This window comes from Nannospalax galili, unplaced genomic scaffold (assembly GCF_000622305.1).
Source record: "Nannospalax galili isolate Female #2095 unplaced genomic scaffold, S.galili_v1.0 scaffold1436, whole genome shotgun sequence".
Lineage (NCBI taxonomy): Eukaryota > Metazoa > Chordata > Mammalia > Rodentia > Spalacidae > Nannospalax > Nannospalax galili.
In genome coordinates this window covers 406,600-430,227 of record NW_008338997.1, presented here as the reverse complement: position 1 = coordinate 430,227, position 23,628 = coordinate 406,600, and the positions used below count along the sequence as shown (strand labels likewise).

At 47.4% G+C, this 23,628-nt stretch overlaps 2 protein-coding genes across 5 annotated transcripts in view; one reads left to right on the top strand and one right to left on the bottom strand.

Moving 5' to 3' along the window:
- Positions 1 to 830: 830 nt before the first annotated feature.
- On the top strand, positions 831 to 9,316 carry Rab3d (RAB3D, member RAS oncogene family). 4 transcript variants are annotated; one of them, XM_008833569.3, is made up of 5 exons: positions 831 to 969; positions 3,865 to 4,148; positions 5,100 to 5,218; positions 5,310 to 5,434; positions 8,115 to 9,316. In XM_008833569.3, the coding sequence occupies exons 2-5, from the start codon at positions 3,921 to 3,923 to the stop codon at positions 8,300 to 8,302; spliced, it is 660 nt and encodes a 219-aa protein (XP_008831791.1). In that variant the 5' UTR covers positions 831 to 969; positions 3,865 to 3,920; the 3' UTR covers positions 8,303 to 9,316. The 4 variants fall into 4 exon arrangements, with proteins under 4 accessions (XP_008831791.1, XP_008831790.1, XP_017653791.1 ...); XM_008833568.3 differs by having other exon boundaries at positions 846 to 1,072; XM_017798302.2 differs by lacking the exon at positions 831 to 969 and adding an exon at positions 2,212 to 2,312.
- Positions 9,317 to 12,522: 3,206 nt separating this feature from the next.
- Positions 12,523 to 23,628, bottom strand: part of Tspan16 (tetraspanin 16) — a 27,355-nt gene continuing 16,249 nt past the window's right edge. The window contains 2 exon segments of the mRNA XM_008833623.2: positions 12,523 to 14,699; positions 19,843 to 19,926. Of these exon segments, the coding sequence (XP_008831845.1) occupies positions 14,652 to 14,699; positions 19,843 to 19,926 (132 nt within the window). The 3' untranslated portion in view covers positions 12,523 to 14,651.

Genomic DNA, 23,628 nt, shown 5'->3' with positions numbered 1-23,628 from the left:
CTCCGCGTTATTTTTAAAAGGTTTATTCTCGGCCACATATCGAGTTTGAGGCAAGCCTGAGCTAAACGAGACCCTGTCTCAAAACAAAAACATCGGTACACAATTCTGTGAAGTTGGATACTCTTGCTAGGAACCACTTCATAGATGGGAAATTGAGGCCCAGAGGTTAAATATATCCAGAGTCACAAGACTGCAAAATGGAGGTGGGATTTGAACCCATTGAGCCCATTCTCTTAAGCAATTTTCTACCTTTATTTATTTTCTTAGTTAAGAAGAGGCTGCAGCAAGACTCCTAGTGCCTTTCCAGCCCCTCCCGCCCGCTATCCACAAGCTCCGCCCTGCCGGCCCCGATTTCTAAGGGCCTACTAGCCTACTGGTCTAGGCCTACAGCTAGGCGCACCTCCAGCCTCCCGCAGCGGCCTGCACGCCCAGGCCCCGCCCACCTCACGGTTCAGTCTTTAGGGGCGGTCTCTCCAGGCCCCGCTCACCTCCCCGGCTCAGTCTTTAGGGGCGGGCTCTCCACGCCCAGGCCCTGCCCACCTCCCCGGCTCAGTCTTTGGGGACAGTCGCTCCACGTCTGGGCCCCGCCCATCGCGGGGCTCCGGCCCCTCCTCCCACCGCTAGTCCTCTGCGGTTAGGACCCCACCACCACTAGGTTCTGGCCCGCCTCCCCGCGGTGCACGGCCGCTAGTACCCGCCTACCGCCTACCGCTCTTTTCCATCTCTAGCAGCGGCCCTCCACAAATCCGCCTCCACCGCCAGGCCCCGCCCAGCACCCGACTCTGGTCCCGCCTCCAGCCACCCTTCCCCCGCCTGCCCTCGCCCACCTTCAGGCCCCGCCCTCAGCTCGGTTCTGGCCTTTCCTCGGCTGCTGCCTTCCACAGATAGATAGGCCGGGTCCTCCACAGATAGGACCCGCCCACCGCCACGGCCTCGCCCCTCCGCCTGGGCGGAACCCTCGGGATCCGGGTGAGTGTGCTGGAGGCGTTAGCTTGGGGTCGCGGCCAGCTCCAGGCCTCAGCGACTTGGCAGGCGGATCCGAGAGAGCGGCTGGGAGCGAGCGCAGCTGCAGGTGGGTTCCTGGGGGTCTGCAACAGGCAGGGGTCCCGCACTGGGTGCTTCGGGGCTCCTCTCTAGTTGGCTGCACCCAGTTGAGCCCACGGGCTGTGGCGGGGGGAGGAGCAGGGAGCCCATTTCGGACCGGCGGCGGGACCATATGGAGATGGGGGAGGGCCTCTGCACCAGCTGGGGAACCCCAAATCCAGTGACAAGGCACAGGTCCAAGACTTGCTGGCTCCGGGGACCTCCTGAATAGCCAGGAATAAGTGAGGCAGGTGTCCAGGAGAGGTGCGGTGGGGCGGGGGACCCAGCCTGGCAGTCCTGCCCAGCAGACGGCTTTTCTGCTCCTCCTCAAACTCGTTCTCCTGGAGCACAGGGTGGGGCTGACTAGGTTTCTCTCTGGAGATGGACGAGAAAAAAAAAAAACACCGAAGGCTGTTGAGAAATACCTTTGCCTGGCCTTCCCCTTCTGTAAGCTTCCTGTGCTGTTCACTGAGCCGCTCTAGACAGCTGGGGAAACTGAGGCTTGGAGAGGGAGAGAGGGTAGAAGGGGAGCACTGGGTGGACGAAGCAATATGCTGGAGTGTGGGCAGATATAAACAGCAGCCATGAGGTCAAGTTCCATGGTGGTAGTGGTGGTGATGAGATGGTTGAGGGTCTGAGATAATTCTCTTGGATTTGATAACTTTCATTCCTGTCTGTGTGGACCAGAGCTGGGGTGAATCGGCTTTGGCCAAAAGGGAGCCAGGCCCAGCCCGTTTGATAAATAGAATATGGCAGGTACCCACTTGGGCATTTAAACTCAGAGATTTTTCTATACAAATTCACCTCACCCTGGGAAAGGGTTAAACTGGATTTGGGGAGGGCAGACTCTAGCTAAAGTCAACATCCCGGCCCTGATGGGGGGGCCTCTGTCCAGCTGGCAGTTACCCCCTCCCAGCTCACACCTAGCTATGCCAGCTGCTTACACTGGGCAAAGTCCACACCTGCAGCCTCTGCAACTTCCTCCGCGCTCCCAAATCCACCTCCTGCTCTGAATTTTCACCTGTTTCTGACTTCTGGGGCCTCAAGACAGACCCAGAATCTTCCAAGATAAAGGCTCAATTTTGCCTTTTTTTTTTTTTTAAGACACGGTCTCATGAAGCACAGGCTAGCCTCATACTCATGTAGCTGAGGATGATGTTGAACTCCTGATCCTCCTGCTTCCACCCTCCCCACTGCTGAGATGACAGATGTGTGCCAACACAGTTGAAGTACTGGGGATGAAACCTAGGGCATCATGCATGCTAGGTGAGCACTCCACCAACTGAGCCACATCTTCTGCCCTTAAATTTGCCTTTGTGTAAAGATTCTGTATCAGCCAAAGCCCTCCCAACTGGGAGATAGGTGGCTTCCCCCAAGGGTGGGCTTTGTCCTGTCTTAGGTATAACTGTCTCCACAGAGAATATTGTTTGGTGTAGATTGTTAATGAATAAGAAAAAGTCATTAAAATGGGTGTAGTGGTGCACATCTGTAATTATGGCACTTGGAAGAAAGAGGCAGGTAGATCAGGAGTTCAAGGTCATCCTTGCCTGCATAGAAAGTTTGAGACCAGCCTGGATTACATGAGACCTTATCTCAAAGAAAATAAAATAAATTTATTGTAGCTTACTTTGGTGATGCATGCCTGTAATCCCATCACTTGATGGCAGAGGTAAGAGAATTGAGAATTAGAGGCTAGACTGGGCTACCTAGTGATGAAGTTTGGGACAAAAAAAAGAAAAAAAAAAAAAAAAAAAAAAAAAAAAAAGGCCAAATAGGGTCACTGAGATGGTTCAGGAAGTAAAGTAAAGATGCTTGTTGCCAAGCCTGATGACCTGAGTTGAGCCCCAGGACCCACATGGTGGAAAGAGAGGGCCAATTCCTGCATGTTTTCCTCTGACCTTCACATGTAATTTTAAAATTTAAAGGCAAGGGAATGGAGAAGTGATTCAACAGTTAAGAACAGTTAAAAGCCTCTTACAGAGGACCCAGGTTCAGTTCCCAGTATCCATGTGGCAACTAATAACTGGCCATAACTCCAGTTCCAGAGAATTTGATGCCCTCTTCTGGCCTCTGTGGGCATTGTACACACATAGTGCACTTAACATACATGAAGTAAAACTCATACACACACTAATAAAATTTTTTTTAATTAAATCCAAAAAAGAGGCTGGAGAGATGGCTCAGAGCTTAAGAGTACTGGCTGCTCTTGCAGAGGACCCAGGTTTGATTCCCAGCACCCACATGGCAGCTTACAACTGTCAGTAACTCCAGTTCCAGGGAATTCAACTCTTTCTTCTGACCTCTGTAGGAATTGCACAACATGGGTGCACTTACACACATGCAGGCAATACACTCATACACATAAAAATAATAAATAAATTAAATCCAAAAAAAAATTAAGCTTCCAATCAAGTGCTTTTTCAAGTAAGGTCTATGGGCCGGGTGTGGTGGTGCATGCCTTTAATCCCAGCACTGGAGAGGCAGAGGCAGGCAGATGTCTGTGACTTCAGGGCCAGTGTGGTCTATAACAAATATTCCATTTCCAGAAGAGAACATTGAAGTTCAGTGAGGAAAAAGTGATGTAATTAGAGGCAGTGGTCTTCCTACTGGCAGAGCTGGGATTTTTAACCCAGGCCAAAGCCAGCTAGATGGCTCAGCAAGTAAAGGTGCTTGCAGCCAAGCCTGACAACCTGAGTTTGAGCCCAAGAGCCACATGGTAGGAGAACCAATTCCTGAACCCAGGCCAAATGGATCCATAGGTTCTGTCCATACCCCTTGCAGGACTCCACCCTTTCCCATCTGAGGATTTCAGGTCGTTCCAAGCAATTCCTGCCAAGATGGCGCCTGCCGGAGACTCCCCTGCCAGTCCCCGGGATGCAGCAGATCAGAACTTCGACTACATGTTTAAACTGCTCTTGATTGGGAATAGCAGTGTGGGCAAGACCTCGTTCCTGTTCCGATATGCTGATGACTCTTTCACCCCCGCCTTTGTGAGCACTGTGGGCATTGATTTCAAGGTCAAGACAGTCTACCGACATGACAAGAGGATCAAACTACAGATCTGGGTGGGTTGGGCAGCCATGTGGGAGTCTGGTGGGGGGGATCAGTCTCCTAGAGTCATGAGGGCTGTAAACAGAGTTGTCAGCAGAGGAAAGGAACTTGCCCTGCCTGCCCTAGGTGATCTGTGGGGTCTGGATAGGCAGACGGTGCATATTGGAAGTGACAGTGGCCAGTGGGAAAAGGTTGGGGAGCAGGGACTCCTGTGGACACTTCCAGGTTCAGAGCTGCACCCTGTCCCCCAACCTAGCTGTGGGTATTATGATAGTAGCAAAGGGATCAGGTGGCAGATGGAGACGTTGGCCTGTGGCCCAGATGACTCTTCTCTTTGACTTTTAAGTTGGTTCTTGGAAACAAAGTCAGGACTGGGAGCCCCTCCAGGCCAGGACTGGTGAGTTAACTTGGTTCCCAGGATGTGGTTTGAAGCCCCCTGAAACTAACCAGAAAGCTGGGACTGGTGGCATGGGCCTATAATGATCCCCATCAGACTGGACTGTGAGAGCAGGACCGTGCCTTCTGCATCAGAATGTGTCATGAAGATGGGTCATGCCTCCACACAACAGACTGTGCCAGGAGGATGGGTCATGACTCCCCTATCAGACTGAACCATAAAAGCTGGGTCATTGGGGCTTGAGAGTTGGCTCAATGGTTAAGAGCTGCTCTTGCAGAGAACCCAGTTTCAGTTCCTAGCACTCACATGGTGATTAACAACTATCCATAACTCTAGTTACAGGGAACCCAATGCCTTCTTCTGGCCTCTATGGGCACTGTGTGCATGTGGTATACTTATATACATGTAGACAAAATGTTCATACACTTAAAAGTAAATATATCTTTGAAGAACCAGGTCATGTCTCTGCCATCAGACTGGGCTGTGAGAGTAGACCTGTAACCCTCTCAGAATCCTATAGGGTTGGGTAGGGAGCAGGTAACTAGCTAACTGACTGCTGCTTGCCCAGGACACAGCAGGCCAGGAGCGCTACCGGACCATCACCACAGCCTACTACCGAGGAGCCATGGGCTTCTTGCTCATGTACGACATTGCCAACCAGGAGTCCTTCTGTGCTGTACAGGATTGGTGAGTGCTAGCCAACTATTGAGGTCCTGCCGGCTTTCATTTCCTGCCCCCCCAACACTCCCAACCTCTCACAATGTTCACAACTCCACAGGGCTACACAGATAAAGACCTACTCCTGGGACAATGCTCAGGTCATCCTTGTGGGGAACAAGTGTGACCTGGAAGATGAACGGGTTGTGTCTGCTGAGGATGGCCAGAGGCTCGCCAGTGACCTTGGTTAGTGCCCAACCAGACCCACAGGCCATGGGGCTCCCAGAACCAAACCCTTGTCTTCAACCTCAGTCAAGCAGGCAGTTCTGAGAATCTGGCAGAAAAAAAACACCCATGTGTTAGGGCTGGGGGTTGGCTCAGTGGGTAAGAGGGCTTGCTGCATAGGCATGAAGTTTGAATCCCCAGCACGCATGTAAAAACTGGGCATGTCCACACATGCTCTGGTAATCCTTCCTCTGTTGAAGGCCAGAGACAGGAGGACTGCTGGCTGCCAGCCTAGCTCCAGGTTCAATGAGAGACCCTGTCTCAAGGGGATAAGGTAGAGAGAGATACAGCAGGACACCTGGTGTCCTCTGCCTCCAAAGTGGGCACCTGCACTGGTACAAACATGCACATGCACTACACATGCACACACACACACCCCCCACACCACACGCACACATACATACGCAAAAAATAAAACCCTATAAAAATACCCATGTGTAGGCTGAAGAGATAGCTCAGTGGTTAATAGCACTTCCCACACTGGCAGAGGACCCCAGTTTGGTTCTCAGCTCCCATATGAAGGGATGGCTCTGGACACTTGCATTTCAGGTGCACACATATGCACACATGCACATATACACAATTAAAAAATAAATCTTGGGGGGCTGGAGAGATGGCTTAGTGGTTAAGAACACTGACTGTTCTTGCAGAAGACCTGGGTTCAAATCCCAGCACCCACATGGCAGCAAACAAATGCCCATAACTCCAGTTCTAGGGGATCTGACAGACTCTTCTGTCCTCCTCGGACATTGCATGACACGGGTGCACTTACCTACATGCAGATATAACACTCATATACATAAAATAAAAATAATAAAATATATTTTTTTTAAATCTTGGGAGCTGGAGAAATGGCTCAGTAGTTAAAAGCGCTGGCTGCTCTTGCAGACCCAAGTTCAGGTTCCAACACTCACATGGTGGCTAACAATTGTCTGTAACTCCCAATTCCAGGAGATCTGAGGCCCTTTTCTAGCCTCTATGGGCAGTGCACACATGGGTGCACTTAAATGCATGCAAAATACTCATGCACATAAAATAAATCAAAAAAATTTTTTAAAATCTTTTCTGGGCATGGTGGTACATGTCTTTAATCCCAGCACTCAGGAGGCAGAGGCAGATGGATCTCTCTGAGTTCAAGACCAGTTTGTTCTGTATAATCAATTACAGGCCAGCCAATGAGACCCTATTTCAAAAAAACACCAAATATAATAAATAAATCTTTTTTAAAAGTACCCATGGGTGCTGAAGAGTTGGCTCAGCAGTAAAGAGCTGCTCTTGCAGAGAACCTGAGTTTGATTCCCAGCATCCATATGGCAGCCAACAACCATCCATAACTCCAGTTCCAGGGGATCAATCTCCTTCTTCTGACCTCCATGGGTATTGCACATGTGGGTGGACTTACATACATGCAAGCAAACAGTCATATGCAAAAATAAAAATAAAACAGGTGGGGCTGGAGAGATGGCTCAGCAGTTAAGAGCACTGACTGCTCTTGCAGAGGACCTGAGTTTGATTCCCAGCACCCACATGGTGGCTACAAACCGTCCTTAACTCCAGTTCCAGGGGAATCCGAAGCCCTCTTCTGACCTCCGCAGCATTGCATGACACAGGTGCACTCACGTACATGCAGGCAATACACTCATAAACATAAAATAAAAATAATAAATAAAACATTTAATAAATAAATGAATGAATAAATAAATTGGGCTGGAGAGCTGGTTCAGCAGTTAAGAGCACTGGCTGGTTTTGCATAGGACTTGGAGTCAGTTCCTAGCATCCACCTGGCAGCTAGTAACCACCTGTAACTCCAGTTCCATGAGTGCCAACGCCCTCTTCTGGCTTCCACAGGCACTACAAACATGTGGTGCACTTATACACTAGCAAAACACCACACACTTAAAAATAAACTTAAAAAAAAATTTAAATGGCGACTGTGAAGCCACATGTAGTGGCACATGCTGTTAGTCCCAGCACTCTGTGAAATCAAGGCCAGCCTGGACTCCATAGCCAGTTCCAGGCTAGCTGGAGCTACAGGGAGACCCTTTCCCAAAAAGACAGAAAAAAAAAGAATGGTTGACTGAGGTCAACCTCCAGCCTCTACACACACATGCACACACAAAGGTATGTGCACACCCAGCCACACACACAGATAAAGCAAAAGTGGGCTTGAAATGCAGGCTTGAGGGGGCTGGAGAGATGGCACAGCAGTTAAGAGCACTGGCTGCTCTTGCAGAAGACCTGGGTTTGAATCCCAGCACCCACGTGGTGGCTAACAACTGTCCATAACTCCAGTTTCAGGGGATCCAAGGTCCTCTTCTGTCTTCTGTGGACACTGTACCACACAGTTGCACTTACATACATGCAGTCATAACACTCATACACATAAAATATACATAAAAACAAGAAAGCTGGGCGTGGTAGTGCACGCCTTTGATCCCAGCACTTGGGAGGGAGAGGCAGGTGGATATTGGAGATCAGGGCCAGCCTGGTCTACATAGTTCCAGGCCAGCTGAGCTACAGGGAGACCCTGTCTCAAAAAGACCCCCCCTCCAAAAAAATTCAGGCTTAAACAATGCCACACTCTAGGTCTAGGGCCTGGGACTCCCACAACTGTTCCACCCATGCCCACCTGTCCCTGCAGGTTTCGAGTTCTTTGAGGCCAGTGCCAAGGACAACATCAACGTGAAGCAGGTGTTTGAACGCCTGGTGGATATCATATGTGAGAAGATGAACGAGTCCTTGGAACCCAGTCCCAGCCCTAGCAGCAATGGGAAGAGCCCTGCCTTGGGTGACACCCCACTTCCCCAGAGTAGCAGCTGCAGCTGTTAAGAGCGGCCCTTGGTTCCCCACACACCCCTGTTCCCTGCTGCCACACCCCCAGGACTGCAACTGAGGTGCTAGCCTTAGGGGCTGTCTCTAAGCTCAGGGCACCCCCTTTCCCTCCTGTCTATTGCCCCCCTCCTCCTGCACAACTCCCTGTCTCCCTTTCTGTCAATGTTGATGTGCTCAGACAGCCCTGGTCCCAACCAACAAACCCAAGGGGCTCAGCTCAGCATTGGGTGCTAGGCTAGCTGCATTCCAGGGCATTTAAATGGGGTGGCTTTAGGCAGCATGTCCTGCTGTGAGTGATGGAAGGGAAGTCCACCCTACAGCTGCTTTGCAGGTATATAATCTACTCTGGGTATTGCCTCGTGTGTAGAAGCCAGGCAAAGATGTCACTTGGTATAGGCTGTCCCACTTAACCCCAGAATATATGGAGGCAGCCTCTCATCTCAGGTCCCCCAGCCTGGCCTTGAACCTGCCCATGAACTGCCTACTTAAACCAAGCACCCAAGCAGGGCTTGCATTCCAAACCTCTGCTTGCTTACCATCTACAGAAAGCCTATTTTCTCATTTTACAAGGGACAGAAAGTCAGCCACCTCTGGCATCAGGGACCCTCAAAGTGCCTTCCAAGCTCCCTCTGAACTCACATTCAGTGTGTGCGCTGACCCACTGCATCACTCATTGGGAATCAAATTCTGGAATACTCCAGGGTCCATCATATGGGGTCCGAGAACTGCTTCCCCCTTAGCTGTCCTGCTTTGTGTCAGGAGGTCCCCTCAGAGGTAGGGGACAAAGGCCTCTGGCTCAGGCCCCCATCTGTGTCTGCCTGGTTGTATTTTAATCAAGAGCATTCCAAATCATATCCTGCTTGGAGGAAATTGAGAAAGCAGCCTGTGGTGTGTGCTTGCTGGTCAATTTCTGAATGGGGATTTGGGTTTTCCCAACCCCAGGATCTTTGAAGACCCAGTGTCTGTGTCATTTGTGGGCCCATGGAATGTGAAATTTGTGTTCTCTTTGGAGTCCCTTCTATAAAGGATGCTGTGGGGTTGGGTCTCAAAGCATCAGGGAGAAGGCAGTAAGGGGTGGCCCACCTTGTGGGAGTGGCAGGCCCTCCTGGGGATGGGGAGTCGACTGGGACTGACATCCATGTCTCTACAAAGCTGGGGACCCAGCTCTGAGGACCCTCAAATATATGCAATTCCAGGAGCCATGCTTGTCCTAACCCCCACTTCTCCCCTCACTAGGTGGCCCTTTCTACTCAGTGACATCTAAACTGGTGACATGCTGCCTCCTGACCTTAAGTGCCATCTGATACCCCATGATTTGGGTGACCCTGCCCTAAGCTTATGATTTCCTTTGCCACCTTCCGCATTGTCAGGGGTCAAGTCTAGGCCCTTAAGCCAAAATGATTTCTATAGCCTTAGACAGCTCAGTGCCGACCCCTCCCCTCAACCAACAGTGTGCAGGAGCAACAAAGCCTAGTTCAAGATCAAAGTAATTTCTCTTTCATTCTTTCATTTTAAAGATAAGATCTCCCTGTAGCCCCAGCTGGCTTGGAACTCACTCTGTAGACCAGGCTGGCCTCAAACACAGAGATCCGCCTGCCTCCGCCTCTCAAGTGCTGGGATTAAAGGCGTGTGCCACCACGCCCAGAAAATGGATAAATTATAGTAACACAAAGTGAGGATGTCTAAATACCTGGAGGACGGAATCTTTGTTTTTTGTTTTTTTTCTGTTTTAAGTTAAATAGTCAAAGCTGCTAAATGACTTTTTTTTTTTTTTTTCCTTTTTGAAGCAGGGTCTCTCTGTAGCCCCAGCTGTCCTGGAACTCACTATGTAGACCAGGCTGGCCTTGAACTCACAGAGATCCGCCTGCCTCTGCCTCCCAAGTGCTGCGACTACAAGCATGTGCCATCATGCCTGGCTAAAAATGATATCTTAAGATTCTTTGGAGGGGGCAGTGGCTCAGTGGTTAAGAGCACTGGCTTCTCTTGCAGAAAACCCAGGTTCAGTTCCCAGCACCCACATGGTAACTAACATCTGTAATTCTAGGTCAAGAAGGTCCAACACACTCTTCTGGCCTCCTCAGGCCTCACAGGTACATGGTGCACTTACATGCAGACAAAACACACATAAAAAGTAATAAAAAAAAATTAAAAACCTTCAGCAGGGGCTGAGGATGTGGCTCAGTTGGTAGAGCACTTGCCTATGTTGCAAGTGGGTTACCATCAGTGACTAAACCATACGTGGTCCACACCTGCGAGCCCAGCAATCGGGAGCCAGAGGCAGAAGGATCAGAAGTTCAAGATCATCTTTGGCTACATAGGACGTTTGAGCCTGGGTTACATGAAACTTTGTCTCAGGAAAAAAAAAGAGAGGGCTTGCCCTGTTCAAAATTCTGTTGGCCAGGTCACTTCTTAAACTATTGCCCAGAGCTGGAGTGCTGGCTCAGCAGGTAAGAGCACTGGCTGCTCTTGCAGGGGACCCAGGTTTGGTTCCCAACACCCACAAAGCAGCTAGCAACTCTAACTCCAGTTCCAGGGGATCCAATGCCCTCTTCTGGCACACGGATGCACTTAATACATGCAGCAAAACATTCATACACATAAAATAAACATTTTAATCTCCTGTTCAAAACAAAGGTAGCCTAACTTGTGTTTTCCTACGGGCCAACCTTGTCACTGCTGTGTGATAAAATCACCTTTGACTGGGTTTTGGACTTAGGCCTTCTGTTGACATAAAATTCTGCCACAATGTCACTTCAAGCAGCAACACAGAAAATCAGTTTATCCATTTTCTCAAAATTGGGAGTTGGGCTGGCTGAGTGGGTGAAGGAGCTTGCCACAAAACCTGATAAACCTGAGTTTGATCCTCAGGCACCGCGTGGTAGAAGGACAGAACCAACTCTCAAAGTTGGCCTCCAACCTCCACATGTGTGCCATGGCACAAACATGTTATAATAAATGTAAAAAGAAATTTTAATGCCTTTAAAAATATTTTTATTTTTTACAATTTGTGTTTTTTCTTTTTCTTTTTCTTTTTCTTTTTTTTTTTTTTTGAGACAGGGTCTCCCTGTAGCTCCAGCTAGCCTGGAACTCACTATATAGACCAGGCTAGGCTTGAACTCACAGAGATCTGCCTGTCTCTGCCTCCTGAGTGCTGGGATTAAAGGTGTACACCACCACACCCTGAATTTTTTTGTGTGTATGAGTGTATTGCCTTCATGTATGTAAGTACACCCATGTTGTTCAGTGCCCTTAGAGATCAGAAGAGTAAGTTGGATTACCCTGGAACTGGAGTTACAGATGGTTGTTAACTGCCATGTGGATGCTGGGGACTGGGTCCACTGCAAGAGCAGCCAGTGCTCTTAACCGCTGAGCCAGCTCTCCAGCCCCTAAAAAAGTTTTTTAACTGAAGATAATGTACATTTTTTTTCAGCCAATTAAGTAAGGCAAGTTTGAATTTTATGATTCTTGGAGGAAGGGGTTTCAGGGAAGGGTTACTAGTCACTGTCACTAGTGAACGGAAGCTGCCATTTTTGTAGATAGCTGAGGGCAATGGAGGCTTGTTAAGTTTATGGATAGAAGGCGGACCAAAGAGCATGGGAAAATCAAGAGAATGAAGCCAATCACCATCACCTCTTGTCACAGTAGCATCTGTCATTAGTGGTTCATTTCTCCACAGGCATTTTGGGAGAGAAATGGCCATTACTGACAGTTTTACAATCTGGAATTTTAGGTTTTGTTTTGCTTCGTTTATGTTTCTTTCTGGCTCATGTGTTTGTGTTTGTTTCTAGAGAAAGGATCTCACCCTGCAGCCCACGCTGGCCTGAATTTCATTAGTTAGTCCAAGCTGTCCTGGAACTCATGGCATCCTCCTGCCTCAGCCTCATGAGAGCTGAGATTATAGGTGCGAGCCACCACATATGACTGGGATCTTGTTCTTTGTATCTTGTTTCCTCCTCCATGTTAAAAAACAAGTAATTAAGTTTGATTTCAGGAATGTGTGTGTGTGTGTGTGTGTGTGTGTGTGTGTGTGTGTGTGTTTGTGTGGAGACAGGGTCTGATGTAGCCCAGGCTGGTTTTGAACTCAATGTGTAGCTAAGGATGACTTTGAACTCTTTTTGTAATTGAGATAAGGTCTGAAACTCACTATGTAGACCAGGCTGGCCTGGAACTCCCAGAGATTCACCTGCCTCTGCCTCTCGAGTGCTGGGATTAAAGTCATGTGCCTACCTTGAACTCTTGGTCCTCTTGCTTCCATTTCCCAAGCTCTGGGAGTACAGGTGTTCTATGCAGTGCTAGGGATGAAGCCCAGAGCTTCCTATATGCTAGGCAAGTGCTCTACCCACTAAGCTACAGCCCCCTGCTCTCTGTTTCTAAGTGCTAAGTCTGCTACTGGTCTACCTTCTTCAATTCTGAAACTTTCCTGAATGAACTCTTCCATCTCCAGCCCATCTTGTGAATCCTCAATGCACCTCCTCTGTGTAAGCAATTCCTTGGTATCCAATTCAGAAAATTTTGCACTTTTTTTAACATGATAAATAAAGTGGTTGCATTACTTTTCTGTTGCTGTGACAGAAACACCATGACCTAGGGAACTTACAAAAGGAAGAGTTTATTTAGCTTACCATTCCAAAGGGACAAGACTCCACATGGTACCGAAGCATGGCAGCAGAGGTAGCTGGAGCAGGAGCAGAAGTGAAGCTCTCACATCTTCAAGCAGGCACAGGAAGCAGAGTGTGACTGGAGATCTGGCAAGGCTTAAGTAAGCCCCCGGTGACCTGTTTCCTCCTTCATGGCCACATCTTCTAAGACATCCCAAAACAGCAGCACCAAATGGGGACAGAAATGCTCAAATACTTGGGGCCTATGGAGGACATTCTCATTCAAACTACTACAGCTGTTATACATAGATTTTTCAGGGCAGGGTTAGTTTTTTTGAGACAGGGTTTCCCTGTAGTCCCAGCTGGCCTGGAACTTGCTGGCTTCCATCTTATGGAGATCTGCTTGCCTCTGCCTTCCAACTGCTGGGACTAAAGGCATGTGCCACCACTCTCAGCATTACTGTTTTGTTTAAATTCACCACAAAGCCTGTGGTTATTTGTGATGGAAACCACCCTCATCAGGCCTGGAGCTACCTCTAGCCAGGCCCTCTGGCTACTACCTTGGGTCTAGAAATTCCCACTTTGTTGAGTCAGCAAGATGGCTCAGCAAATAAGGGAGCTTACCACCAAGCCTGACAAGCTGTTTTATCTGAGACCCACACATTGAAATGGAGAACTGACCCCTGCAACTTGTTTTCTGACTTGCCCATATGTATGTGTTCACTCCCACTATAAAATAAATGCAAACAAAAAAATTTTAAGTTCCACTTTAAAGTGTAAGACTCTGAAGGCATGGCTCTCTCACATCCTAGTATAAAATCTATCTTCCCAGAGGCCAGGAAGATGGCTCAGTGATTAAAGGCACTTGCTGCCAAGCCTGATGACCTGAGTTTGATCCCAGGAACCCACATAGTGGAAGGAGAGAACCACTTCCACAAGTTGTCTGCTGAACTCCACACGTGTGTGCCATGGCTCCCTCCCCTCCAACCACCAATAAATAAATGTAATTTTTAAATTTTTATGAATATTTATGAGGTAGTTGGTATACTTGTGGGGTAAGGTGACCCCTTTCCCTCCCAAATCATGTTGGAACAGATCTCCCTTTGAGCATATTTCCTCCCATGATCCCCACAAAAGAGGAAGAGATGTCAAAACCAGTTCAGGCCTTCTAGCAGGCCTTTAATCCCAGGACAGGGAGGCAGAGGCAGGCAGATCTCTAGGAGTTCCAGCTCATCCAGGAACAAAGAACAAACAACCCAACAATCCCAAACACCAAACTACACAATTCAAGTGATATTATAATGATGTCAGGCCTTTTGAGCATGCAAACCTATGTCAGTGCACATGTGTGGGAGGCTTCTCTGGTGACCTACCTACAGCTTAAAGGATGTTTAACTACAGAAGGGTATTCTGAAGCACCAGGAGATACAGCCAGCAAGATGGGGCTATCTCTTATTTAAGTCCATGCCTACCCTGTAACAGCCCAATCTTCTCTTTGTAAATACCCAGTCTCAGGCATTTGATTATAACAAGATCTAGACTCACACACCATCACATTTAGTTATTTCAAACAAATCATTGTCTGCCAGCGCTCAAAGACTACAGAGAAGGACATGAGGGCTGACAGGGGTTCTTTGATATTTTATTATCAATTTGCCCTCCAAGAGCAGTGAGTGCCCCTGAGAAATAAAAGAGGGCCTGATCTCAGTAGCCGGGGGACTCCATAGCCTGTCCTCTTCCAGCCCGTGTCAGCCCAACTTGATGAACAGCAACAAGGTGGTAAGAATTCCTGGCAACTGCAAGAAGAGATAGACATCAAACCATGGAATCATCAGTAGGGACCCTCCAAAGTCAAACTGGAGATGGCCAGTGAGATGGCTCAGCACGTAAAAACCTAATGATCTGAGTTCAGTTGGAAGGAAAGAACCAACTCCCGAAAGTTGTCCTCTGGCCACCACACATGGTGCCATGGTACACATGTTCCCACACACACAAATAAACAATATTGTTAAAGTTATTTGTTTTTAAAAATCAAGGTGGGCTTAGTGTGGTGGCACATGCCTTTTAATCTCAGCACTTGGGAGGCCAAGGCAGTCAGATCTCTGTGAGTTCCAGGCCACCCTGGTCTATGTAGCAAGTTTCAGGCAAGCTGGGGCCACAGGGAGACCCTGTCTCAAAAAATAAAATAAAACAACAACAATAACAAACACCCCCCCAATCTACCCATCCATCCATCCATTCATCTTATCTATCATCTATCTATCTATCTATCTATCTATCTATCTATCTATCTATCTATCTATCTATCAATCATTGTAGTCCTGGAATGCCTGTAACTCACTATGTAGCCCAGGCCAGCTTTGAACTCACAGAGATCTGCCTGCCTCTGTGTCCCCAGAGCTGAGACTAAAGGGATACAGCACCAGCATGCCCAACCTCCATTTTTATTTTTGAAATATAACATTATTTAAAGTGTTTGTCTCTGTGTGAGTATGAAGGTCAGAGGACAACTTGAAGGAATTGGATCTCTCCTTCTACCATGTGGGTCCTGAGGCTCAATCTCAGGTCATCAGTGTGGCAGCAAGTGCCTTTACCTGCTTGAACCGTTTCCCAGCCTTTCCATTCATTACTGAAGACTTTATCTTTGTTCAATTTTCTACCTTCCATTCAATTGCATCAGTTTTGCTTTATTTATTTTGGACTTCCACTTTTTGGTGTATACATGTTTATACTTATGTTATTGTGCATTTAAAATTTATGTAGATATGGTTATAATAATTATGATTTCCTGATGGGTTGACTCTTTTATAATTATACAAAATGTCTTTCCCCGGGGCTCAGCAGTTAAGAGCACTGACTGCTCTTGCAGAGGACCCGGGTTTGATTCCCAGCACCCACATGGCAGCTACGAACCATCCTTAACTCCAGTTCCAGGGGAATCCGAAGCCCTCTTTTCATCTCTTCGGCATTGCACAACACGGGTGCACTCACATATATGCAGGCAATACACTCGTACACACACAAAAAAAGTCCCCATAGTAACAATTTCATATTTACTAATTTATGTATGTAAATATTGGTTAAACCACCATAACTTTCTTTTGATTGCCATTGACATTACATATAATCATATATACATGTATACGCACATTCACAGACACATGCATACACAGGCATGCATATTCACTTTTTCTTCCCATGGTTGTAGAATGCAGCCTGGGCCCTCTCCTGAATTAGCCGGGACCTACCCCAGCCGTGCTGTGGGGGACCCTTCCCAGCCTTTCCCACCTTCTCCATTCTTTTACTTTCAATGTATTTGTGTCTTTGACCCTCAATATGGTTTTAGACTGGATATTATTTAAATTTTTTTGAGACAGTGTTTCATGTAGCCCAAGTTGGACTCAACTAGGCTCAACTGTAACTGAGGATGATCTTGAACTCTTGATCCTCCCACCTTTACCTCTCAAGGTCTATCAGGACTACAGATGTGCACCACTGTGCCTGATTCTTGATCATATTCTAAAACCTGTCCTTCCAATCTTTGCTTCATGATGATGAGGAGGAGGAGGAGGAGGAAGATTATTATTATTATTATTTTATTACTTTTTTTGAGACAGGGTCTCCTTGTAGCCCCAGCTGGTCTGGAACTCATGATGTAGACCAGGCTGGCTTTGAGCTCACAGAGATCCGCTTGCCTCTACCTACCAGGTGCTGGGATTAAAGGCCTGCATCACCACATGACCATTACATTTTATTTTGTGTGTGCATGCATGAGGGCATGCGTGTGTGTGTGTGTGTGTGTGATGGCACACGTGGAGACTGGAGGACAATTTGAGGGTATTGGCTCTCCTATTTGGGATCGAACTCAGGTTCTTCTTGAATGGCCAGCATTTACTGATTCTGTCCTCTCCCTAGCCCTTAAACTTTTGATCCTCCTGCCTCCACCTTCCACATGCTGGGATTATAGCCATTGCCACCACAGCTGGCTCAGATGAGAATGTTTCATTTTCAAAAGGGAAGCCTGTTTTTATGTTTAAAATTTGGGAAATAGGACTAGAGAGCACTGCCTGCTCTTGTAAGGGACTGGGATTTGGTTCCCAGCATTCGCATGGCAGCTAACAACTGTCTGTAACTCCAGCTCCAGGGTATCTCATGCCCTCATCTGGCTTCTCAGGCACTACATGTACATGCACCCATGGAGCTGGACATGGTGCTTCATGTCTTTAATTCTAACACTCAGGAGGTAGAGGTAGGCACCTCACTGTGAGTTGGAGGCTATATTGTCTAGGTAGAGTTTCAGGCCCACCAGAGCTATATACTGAGACTCTGTCCCAAGAATCTTGGACACTGTTTTCCTCATATCTATTGCTTTATCCACTGTGCCTGTGACATTTCATATTTCCTTGTCCTTTACAAGTCTTGACTGTGTAAAAACCAGGACCAGATTGAAAAGGACTTAGCAATGCCTGCCTTGGTTTGTTTGTTTATCCGTGTGTGTGGTGTTCACACACCTGTTCACACTTGCGTATAGAGGCCAGAGCAGGATGGGGGGGGTGGCATTGCCCTGTTATTTTCTGCCACATTCCCTTGAGAGAAGAGTCTTTCACCGAGCCTGAAGCTAAGTTGGCAGCCATTTGTGTTCCTCCTGGATCAACATCCTCAGTGCTAGAACTGAAGGTGGGCCCTGGTGTTCTGTGAGGTGGCACTGCAGGACCTAACTAGGTAAGTGCTTTCCTCAAGGGAGCAAGTTTCACTCTGCTGAGACTGGATGACTCATTGCATGAGGAGGGTGTCAGAAAATGAGGCTACCCTCCATGTCCTGTATCTCCCGCAACACCTCCCTGCCCTCCTGCTTTCCACCTCAGCCGTAAGGAGCAAAACACCCTCAATAGAAGCCACAGCAGATCCCAGAGACTCTCCACTTCCCAGCTCCCTGACCCATAAGCCAAATAAATCCCTTAGCCCACCAGTCATATTAGCACTTGGCAGGCAGAGGCAGGTGGATCTCTGTAGGACTGAGGCTAGCCTGGTTTACATAGTGAGTTTCAGGCCAGCTGGGGTTATATACAGGGAGACCCTGTCTCAAAAAAACAAAGGAAAAAAAAAAAAAAACCAAAAACCAAAAAACTGAAACTCAAGGCTAGAGAGATAGCTCAGAAGGTTAAGAGCACTGGCTGCTCTTTCAGAGGACCTGGTTTCAGTTCCCAGCACCCACATGGAGCTAACAACTGTCCTTAACTCCAGTTTCAGGGGATCTAATGCCCTCTTCTGGCCTCCAAGGCATTGCATGCTCATGATGCACTTATGTACATTCAGGGAAAACACTCATACATGTAAAATAAAAAGAAACCTCCAAACAACAAAAATGTATCGGATGGCTTTCGGGTGGCTGGTCCCCGTAATTCCTGCTATGCCAGGAGGATTGTCGTGAGTTCAAGGCCATCCTGGGCTACAGAGTAAGATTGTTTCAAAAAGCAAAAAATAGCCAGGCATGGGGCTGGAGAGATGGCTCAGAGGTTAAGAGCATTGACTGCTCTTGCAGAGGACCTGGGTTCAATTCCCAGCACCCACAGGGTGGCTACAAACCATCCTTAATTCCAGTTCCAGGGGAATCTGAAGCCCTCTTCTGACCTCCACAGCACTGCACAACATGGGTGCACTCAAATACATGCAGGCAATACATTTATACACATAAAATAAAATAAATAATTTAAAAAATTTTGAAGCCAGGCATAGTGGCACTTACATTTAATCCCAGCACTCTAGAGGCAAAGGCAGGTGGATCTTTGTTAGTTCAAAGCCAGCCTGGCGTATATAGTGAGTTCTAGACCAGCCAGGGCTACACAGTGAGACACTGTCTCAAGAAAAAAAAAAAAAAAAAAAAAAGAAAGTAAAAAGAACCCTCTCCCTACTCAAGAAAGGAAAAAGCAAAAAAGAGGGAGCTGACACTGAGTTGCTTGAGCACTTGCCCAGCATACAGCCCTGGGTTCCATCCCCAATTCTGTGTGTATCAGTGGGTCTGTGTGTGATATGTGCATGAGCGTGCAGGTACCAGTTAAGAGCAGATCCCATGGTGCTGGCATTACAGGCAGTTCTGACCTGCCTGACATGGGTGCTGGGAACTGAACCTAGGTCCTTTGCAAGAATAGCAAGTGCTCTTAACCACTGAGTCATCTTGTCAGTCCCTTGATAGGTCTTTTACTCACCTCCTCAGGTGCCAATTGACGCCACCTTAGAGAAGCCCTTTCTGACCTTTGCCTCACCTATCAGCTTTACTTCCCAGAAAATGCTTTGGTTTTTTAAAATTTTTTAAACTTTATTTTGTTTTGTTTTGATATAGGGTATCATGAAGCCCAGGCTGGCCTCCAACTTATTATGCATCTGAAGATGACCTTGAATTCCTGATCCTCCTGCCTCCACTTCTGGAGTGCTGGGATGACAGGTGTGTGCTACCATGCCTGGTTCATTCAGTGCTGCAGAATCAAACCCAGGTTTGTGAATGTTAGGCAAGCACTCTACCTAGTGAGCTACATCCCCAGCCTACCAAGGCAAGTGTCTTTAACTGAGATGATAATCTGCCTTCATTTGAATGACAGGTCCGGCATAGCAGAGACTGAGATCTTTCTCTCACTGGTACCCAAACACTGTTCAGCATGTAGAAGAAGCCTCGTCTCACCAGTTGAGGCTGGTGAGATGGCTCAGTGGGTAGAGGAGCTTGCTGCCTAGATTGATGACCTGAGTTGAATCCCAGGACACTCATTTTGTAAAGAAAGAATCAAGTCCCGCATGTTGTCCTCTGACCTCCACACATGTGCTGTGGCATACTGGAACATGTACGCACACACGCACACATGCACGCACACTCAATCATCCATCCATTCATCCATCCATGAGATTCTAAAAAAGAGTTCCATGGGTCCCAGAAAGACTGGGTCTTACCTGCATCGCTGCTGCCCCCAGGGAGACTCTACTCAGTGTGAAGGTCTGGGCCTTGGTTATTTGCAGGAGTTTGTCAAAGCAGCCCTGAGACAGAGCAGCCCCAGCTCATTAGGAATTGGGGGATCAGAGACTCGCTGAAGTCCACCCCTCTGGCCAATCCTATCCCGACAGAGGAGGAAAGCCCTGGGGATTCTGGCTGTTTCCCATCTGACCACCTCTCCAAACTGGCTTTTCCCCTGGCCTGCTTCTCCAGGGTCAGAAAGCACTCACTGTTCACTCCCTTCTCCCCACTGAGTTCAGGAGTGATGGATATGGGTGACCAGGCAGAGCTGTGTGACGTTGAGGAAGACATTATACCTCTCTCCCCACTGAGTTCAGGAGTGATGGATATGGGTGACCAGGCAGAGCTGTGTGACGTTGGGGAAGACATTATACCTCTCTGCACCTTTGCTACCTACCTACAGTTGGAACCAGGAACATCTTCCCTACAAGATTTTTGTGAGAGAACTGGTGAGCTGGTTCAGCAGTTAAGAGCACTGCTCTTGCAAAGGACCTGGGTTCTGTTCCCAGCACCCACATGGCAGGTAACAGCCATCTGCAACTCCAGTTCCAGGGGACCTGACACCCTTATCTGACCTTCACATGCACTTTCGTGTATGCAAGCAAAACACTCATACATATAAAATTAATTAATTAATTAATTAAATTTAAAAAATTTTGGGAGGATGTCAAGAACATCCATGAAGGGACTCAACTGTTATTTCTGTCCCTCCCATCTTCTCCTGTCTTCTCTTTCTCTTGCTTTCTTTCATTTTTGTGGGGGGTGGGGTGGGGACAAGGTCTCCCTGTAGCCCCAGCTAGCCTAGAACTTGCTATGTAGACCTGGCTGACCCCGATCTCACAGAAATCCACCTGCCTCTGCCTCCTCAGTGCTGGCCACCATGCAAGGCTCTTTTCTGTTTTTGAATTTTTTTTTACATGGCTTCAATATATTTTTAATATACTCACCCTTCACCCCCCCCAACTTCTCCAACTCCTTATCTAATGTTCTTTTTTTTTTTTCTTTTAATCTCTAGACGTTCACCTAGGATATTTACATTTTCCGGGGGGCACAGGTGAAGGTGCACTGGGACTGTAGAAGACAAATAGAAAAATGATGGACAAGCTCTTGGTGTCTGGGAGTGGGAAAGGCCCAACGTCATGGCCTGGGTGCCCAGGACCAGCTGTGGAGTCAAGACCTTAGCTGGCCATCCAGGGAGGTGGGAGTCCATTGAGAATCAGTCCTCCCAATATGAGAATATACAAATGACAGAAACCTTCCTGTCCCCAGCATAAGTCTAACACAGAGGCAAAGCCACTGCCATGCACAACCTGGGACCTTGGGGGAGGGGGCTTTGGGGAACGCAGCCCCTCAGAGAGGACCGAAACTGAGGCCCAACATTGGGAAGTCCTCCATCCTCCAATCTGCTCCACCACCAGTCTACCACCAGAAGAAGGTGGAACCATGGCTCATGATTAGGGAGCACAGCTCCAGCTCACAAGAGGGGACCACAGCTCCAGGTTCCTGGGAGGGGTCTGCAGCTCCACTTACTATTATTTTTAACTAATTAATTTTTTCAAAAATTTTATTTTATTTATATTTTTATGTGTATGAGTGTTCATTCTGCCTGCATGTAAGTGCATCTGTGTTGTGCAATACTTGCAGAGGCCAGAAGAGGGCATCGGATCTCCTGGAACTGGAGTTACAGATTGTTGTTAGCTACCATGTAGGTGCTGGGGACAGAACTTGGGTCCTCAGCAAGAGAAACCAGTGCTCTTAACTGCTGAAACGGAGTGCTCTTAACTGCTGGAGCCAGCTCTCCAGCCCCTATTATTGTTGTTGTTGGTGGTGTTGTTGTTATAATAATACTTATTATTTGTGTGTGTGCATGTGCGTATGTGTTTGTGTAAGTATAAACATACATATGCATATGCTGCCATTGCAGGCCAGAAGATGGTGTTGGAGTCCTTGGCGCCAGAGTTACAGGCAGTTGTGAGCTGCCGGGATCTAAATTTAGATTATGTTGACTGAGCAGCAAGTTCTCTTAACACATGAGTCATCTCTCCAGCTCCTGGGTTTTTTTATTTGTTTTGTTTTTATTGTTTTTATTATTTTTTTCAGACAGGGTCTCACTATGTAGCAGTGTAGCAATGTAGCCACTGGCTAACCTGGAGCTCACTATGTAGCTCAGGTTAGCTTCAAACTCTCTATGTAGCAGATGATAACCTTAAGCTCTTTGATCTTCCTACCTCCACCTCCCAAGAGATAAGGTTATAAAAGAGTGTCATAAAATTGTTTTATGTAGTTCTGAGGACCAAACACAGGACCCTCTGAATTCTAGGCAAGCACTCTACCAACTGAGCTACATCCCCACTAGTATGTACTTGCTTATTTAAAAATAGGGCCTTGCCAGGCATGGTGGCACACACCTGTAATCCTAGCACTCAGGAGGCATAGGCAGCCAGATCTCTGTGACTTCGAGGCCACCCTGGTCTACAAAGTGAGTTCCAGGCCAGCTGGGGCTATAGCTACAGCTGTCCCAAAAAGACAGTAAATAAATAAATAAATTAATTAATTAATTAATAATTCATTAATTATTAATTAATTAAAATAGGGCCACATGGGGCTGGAGAAATGGATCAGTGGTTAAGAATACTAGTTGTTCTTGCAGAAGACCCGGGTTCAAATCCCAGCACCCGCATGGCAGCTAACAACTCTTGTAACTCCAGTCCCAGGGGATCCAACAACCTCTTCTGACCTCTGTGGGCATTGTGCAACATGGATGCACTTACCTACATGCAGACAATACACACATACACATAAAAAATAAATAAGCCGGGCATGGTGGCACACGCCTGTAGTCCCAGCACTGGGGAGGCAGAGGCAGGTGGATCTCTGTGAGTTCAAGGCCAGCCTGGTCTACATAGTAAGTTCCAGGATAGCTTGGGCTACAGGGAGACCCTGCTTCAAAAAGATAAATAAATAAATAAATAAATAAATAAATAAATAAATAAATTTTTTAAAGTTTAAAAAAATAGGGTCTCATGCAAAGTGTAGTGGCAGACACCTTTAATTAGCCTTGGGAGGTAGAGTCAGGTAGAGCTCTAAGCCATGGTCTACACTGCAGAGTTCTAGGCCAGGTAGGGCTACACAGTGGAGACTCTGTCTCAAAAAGCAAAAACAAAAACAAACAGGTCTACAGACCTAGCCTAGTGATTAAGAGCAATGGCTGCTCTTGCAGAGGACCCAGGTTTAATTTCCAGCACCCACATGGCAGCTAATCACCATCTATAACTCCAGTTCCAGGGGATCCAATGTGCTCTTCTTGCCTCTGTGAGAACTACACACACATGTTGCACTTACAAACATTCAGGAAAAATGCTCATACAAATAAAAATAAATGTAGCTGGGCATGGTGGCACATGCCTTTAGTCCTAGCACTTGGGAGGTAGAGGCAGGTGGATCTCTGTGAGATCAAGGCCAGAGTGGTCTACGTAGCGAGTTCCAGGCCAACTGGGATACCATAAAAAGACCAAACTTATGAATCATAGGCATACAGGAAGGGGAAGAATCCCAAGATAATGGCATTGACCAGATCCTCAACAGAATCATAGAAGAAAATTTCCCAAAATTAAAGAAAGACATGCCCATACAAATACAAGAAGTATATAGAACACCAAACAGACAGGACCAGAAAAGAAACTCTCCACGGCACATCATAGTAAAAACACTACATGTACAAAACA

What these genes read in the sequence shown, in the direction of transcription:
- Rab3d (XM_008833567.3), top strand. Translation starts at nt 2,292, where the DNA reads ATGTGTGCCAACACAGTTGAAGTACTGGGGATGAAACCTAGGGCATCA. An exon ending in GGATCAAACTACAGATCTGG is followed by an intron (nt 4,149 to 5,099) that starts GTGGGTTGGGCA and finishes CTGCTTGCCCAG; the next exon opens with GACACAGCAGGCCAGGAGCG. An exon ending in GAGGCTCGCCAGTGACCTTG is followed by an intron (nt 5,435 to 8,114) that starts GTTAGTGCCCAA and finishes CTGTCCCTGCAG; the next exon opens with GTTTCGAGTTCTTTGAGGCC.